The 4,860-nt window shown below is 38.4% G+C and overlaps 1 protein-coding gene across 1 annotated transcript in view; it reads left to right on the top strand.

Annotated features, from left to right (window-relative positions):
• LOC106872147 (uncharacterized) overlaps positions 1–3,932 on the top strand; it is a 40,907-nt gene extending 36,975 nt beyond the window's left edge. Inside the window, exons 6-8 of the mRNA XM_052975201.1 lie at positions 895–998; positions 2,599–2,674; positions 3,679–3,932. Coding sequence (XP_052831161.1) covers positions 895–998; positions 2,599–2,674; positions 3,679–3,749 — 251 coding nt within the window. The 3' untranslated portion in view covers positions 3,750–3,932. The remainder of the gene's footprint in view (positions 1–894; positions 999–2,598; positions 2,675–3,678) is intronic.
• The last annotated feature ends 928 nt before the right edge of the window (positions 3,933–4,860 follow it).

Genomic DNA, 4,860 nt, shown 5'->3' with positions numbered 1-4,860 from the left:
ATATATATATATATATATATATATATACATACATATATGTGTATTTGTGTAAACAATGAGAGAAAGGAAATGGAATTCATGAGATTCTTTATTCAGAGCCACTGCAATCATTTTGACTCATTATGCACCTGTATTTTGCAGGCAAGGTGCTGTACAAACAGCTGTGATGCATGATTGGTGCAGATGCATCTCCTTAGGTGACTTTTCGAAAAAGTACTGCATGATGGGCTGAAGTGATTGTAGTGGTTCTGAATAAAGAGTCTTGTGAATTCCATTTTCTTTCTCTCATATTTTTTTATAAACTCTACAGACACAAAAGAATTCCTGAAGTAAATCCAGTGGCATATACCTCCATTCTGTTATTGACAAAATGCTTGCCCAAGGTGCCATGCAGTGGGTTGTTGGCACTCAGTCACTTACGATGTCGAGGGTTCCAGTTGATCCGATCAACGGAACAGCCTGCTCGTGAAATTAATGTGCAAGTGGCTGAGCACTCCACAGACACGTGTACCCTTAACGTAGTTCTCGGGGATATTCAGCATGACACAGTGTGACAAGGCTGACCCTTTTGCATTACAGGCACAACAGAAACAGGAAGTAAGAGTGAGAGAAAGTTGTGGTGAAAGAGTACAGCAGGGTTTGCCACCATCCCCTCCAGAGCCTCGTGGAGTTTTAGGTGTTTTCGCTCAATAAACACTCACAACGCCCGGTCTGGGAATCAAAACCGTGATTCTATGACTGCGAGTCTGCTGCCCTAACCACTGAGCCATTGCGCCTCCACCATGCAGTGGGATTGAACATGAAACCTTATGGTTGGGAAACAAACTTGTTACTACACATCTGTGCCTACACCTTTTTATTTTGATTTATATATTTCTTTCTTTTACTTTCCAGAATTCAGTACTTGTGCCTGCCCTAAAAATGCAAGCATGAAAAAGATTCACTTGCCCACCTGTAGCGAATATAAGTATTCATCATCACCTTTTAACCTCCGTCAGGTAAGTACAACAAAATATATTTATATACTTGTTTCAGTCATTTGACTGCAGCCATACTGGAGCACCACCTTGAAGGGTTTTAGTCAAAGAAAATGACCTCAGGACTTATTCTTCATAAGCCTATTACTTATCCTATTATGGCATGATGGTTAATGTAGTTCAAAATAAATTCTCATTCTCTCTTTTTCTCTATCTCTCTCTCCCTCCCTCCCCTCTTTCTCTCTCTTCCTCCCTCCCCCTCTCTCTTTTTCTTTGTCTCTCTCTCTCTCTTAATTGCCTTAACTCCATGTGGGGCATAAGGGTGCCAACAAGATATCTCCGCCTGTCTTCATCTTTGGCAATGGATTGCAGTTATCACCATGTGTAGCCATCTGCCAGTGCGTCTGTGAACTTTCTTCATGCAATTTTGGTTCTGATGCTTGTGCACTTCTGTCTTCCTTGAGGTGTCCATCGGAAGTCTTGCCTTGTAATATTCTTTTATTTGTTTCAGTCATTTGACTGCGGCCATGCTGGAGCACCGCCTTTAGTCGAGCAAATCAACCCCAGGACTTATTCTTTGGAAGCCTAGTACTTATTCTATCGGTCTCTTTTGCCGAACCGCTAATTTACGGGGACGTAAACACACTGGCATCGGTTGTCAAGCAATGTTGGGGGGGACAAACACAGGCACACAAACATACACACACACACATACATATATATATATATATATATATATACATATATATGATGGGCTTCTTTCAGTTTCCGTCTACCAAATCCACTCACAAGGCTTTGGTCGGCCCGAGGCTATAGTGGAAGACACTTGCCCAAGGTGCCACGCAGTGGGAATGAACCCGGAACCATGTGGTTGGTAAGCAAGCTACTTACCACACAGCCACTCCTGCGCCTATTGGAAACAAATTTCAGTAAGGTGTGTTCCAACCAACCACATTTCCACATCTTTATTTGGGTTTCGATATGTTACTGGTTTGCCTGTTCTCACGCGGCTTTCTTTGTGAGTCTATCTCATTGTTTCGCTGTTTCACCTGACAGATGTTTCAGAGACATTTATTCACAAATGTTTCGAGCTTTTCAATGGAGAATTTTGTGACTCACCATGTTTCACACGCATACAGCAGAACCTTCTTCATATTTATATTAAAGAGTCAGTTTTGTGTTTATTGACAACATCTGTGATTACCTTGGCTTAATCGTAAGTAATATTAATTGATATTAAACTGTTGTCTTTACAATATTGTTAGTGTCATAGAAGTCAAGCAGAGAAGGGAATAAACTCACTGAGTGTACAAGAATGAAATTAGAATGTTCTATGATGTTTACAATTCCACAGCTTGAGTAAAGATTACAGTAAAGATGGGTCAGAACATCCTGAAGGCAGCTATAACTTTCCCAGTCCTTGTTTTATGTCCTCATCTGTTCCATCCTCTTAATTGATGACCCTTCTCAAAATGGAAGCTGTAAGGACAAGACACATTCAGTCATAAATTGGATCAACCAGGGCTCACCTTGAGCTAAACAACAGCACTAACAACAGCTGTTATGGAAAAGAGCATCTATTGAAAAATTAAATGATTTTCTTTTCTCTGTCTTTCTATAGAACGATGGGTCTATTTTTCCTTCAAAATCTGAGTGGACCCCACCTGTATACACAACTTCATCAAGTTTTGAAACTGGTAAGTAGTTATATTTTAACTTACTTTTTATTTTTTTAAAATTTTTATGCTTTAGTCTCTATGCAGGTAAAAACATGAGCAGGAAGAAAGTTTTAAAAGCTTTAAAGACGAAAAAAAAAATCAAAGACCCTAAAATTTTTTTTAGAGATTGATATATTCCATCTATAAAAAAAAAAAATAATTTATGTACACACACAATCACTTGTTCACACATTCATACATATACTCTCTCTCTCACTTTCTCTCTTTCTATTTATCTATGTGTGTCTGTCTGTCTACTTATCTGTCTGTCTGTCTGTCTGCTTATCTGTCTATCTATATATACCTATCTATCTATCTATCAATTTATCTATCTATCTATCGATCAATTAATCTATCTATCACTCTAGCTGTCTGTCTGTCTGTCTATCTTATCCCTCAGCCCGTTCATCCATCTGTCTCTCTGTCCATCTGTTTGTCTGTCTATCTATCTAGCTATCTCTCTATCTATTTATCGATCTATCCATCTATCAATCAACGCTACCCATTCATCCATTCACCCAGCTATCTCTCTGTCCATCCATCCATCCATCCATCTAGCTATCAATCTATCTATTCCACACATACTACAACCTAGTAACATCACTGTGTCTTTAGCAGATTCTACTTCAACCAGACCACACACACACACACACACACACACACACACACACACACACACACACACACAACGCACACAAACACACACATGCATAATCAGTTCCTTCCTTAGCCACATTTTCCTGCTGGTGTTGACCTACAGACGTATTCAGAATTAGCATCAGCTGCATCAATCTCTGCAAACATCATGGACATTTCTGCCTTCTGCCTTGACTAACTTCTAATCCAAACATAGATGTGCTCTACCTTCCCATATCAGCCTCTTCATATACTTCTCCAGTTGCATACAAACATCCATCCATCCTTCCATGGTTGCATGCGTGGGGTGTTTGATATTTGTTAAAGTAGATTTTCTTATTTTACAGTTGATGTCCTTCCTAACACTTACTACCCAATCAGAAAGTGTCTTTACCCTGGCACAGTACGATGGCTGTAGTTAAATCCGAACTTACTACCTTTGTGCTGTCAGTAGTCAAGTATCTTAACCTCATCCACACATGCACACATGCACGTGAGCACACACATGAATACATGCACATACATACACACATACATATATATCCACACATCATAACTTCACACATCCTCAAATCATAACCAAACGCATACGCACCCACATACACTCATACACACACACACACACACACACACACAAACACACACATGCATACATGCACATACATATATATACTTACATCATAATTTCACACATCCTCAAATCATAACCAAACGCATATGCACACAAAAACCCACCCACCCAACCACACACACACACACACACACACACACACATACACATGCACACACATATACCCTCACGTCATAACCTAACACAATGCTCACACATTCTTAAACCATAACCAAATGCACACGTACACACATACTCTCACAAGTTAACCTCCACATATAACTCAACTTAATCTCACACACACACATATATTCTGACATCTTGATATTAAACATATACACACCTATCACCATATTTTAATGTCACAAATGTATACACACATATACATGCATGTATTCTTATGCCTTAACCTCACAAAGTGACACATATATCTATTATGTCTTAACCTTACATACATACTAATACTCTTAACATCTTAATCTCACAAACACGCAAACTAACGAGAGAAGCCTTTATGTGGTCATTCAGATACACACACACACATAGACATAAAAACATACAAATATGAATGTGTGTGGGTGCAGTATCTGTATTCCATGCATGTGTGTGTGAATGTGTATACTCTCACGCAGACATCTGAAAGTAAATAGACATCTTCATTTTTTTTTCCTTCTTTTCCTTATGAAAGATTTTATTTACAAAAACAAAATAATGTCATTTCATTGGCATTTAAATACTTAATCTAGTATTTAGGAGACACATGACTTGTGCAGTTGTTAATTATTTAACACCTATTTCAGCATCATACTAATGAGTAGTGTCCACACAGATAAATCAGTACATTGAGAGGTGTCTATTTATTTTTGTGATGTCTGTGTGCATATATATATATATATATATATATATATATATATATATA

This window comes from Octopus bimaculoides, chromosome 20 (assembly GCF_001194135.2).
Source record: "Octopus bimaculoides isolate UCB-OBI-ISO-001 chromosome 20, ASM119413v2, whole genome shotgun sequence".
Classification (NCBI taxonomy): domain Eukaryota; kingdom Metazoa; phylum Mollusca; class Cephalopoda; order Octopoda; family Octopodidae; genus Octopus; species Octopus bimaculoides.
Note: the sequence above shows the minus strand (reverse complement) of the source record. Positions and strands in the feature narration are given on the sequence as shown.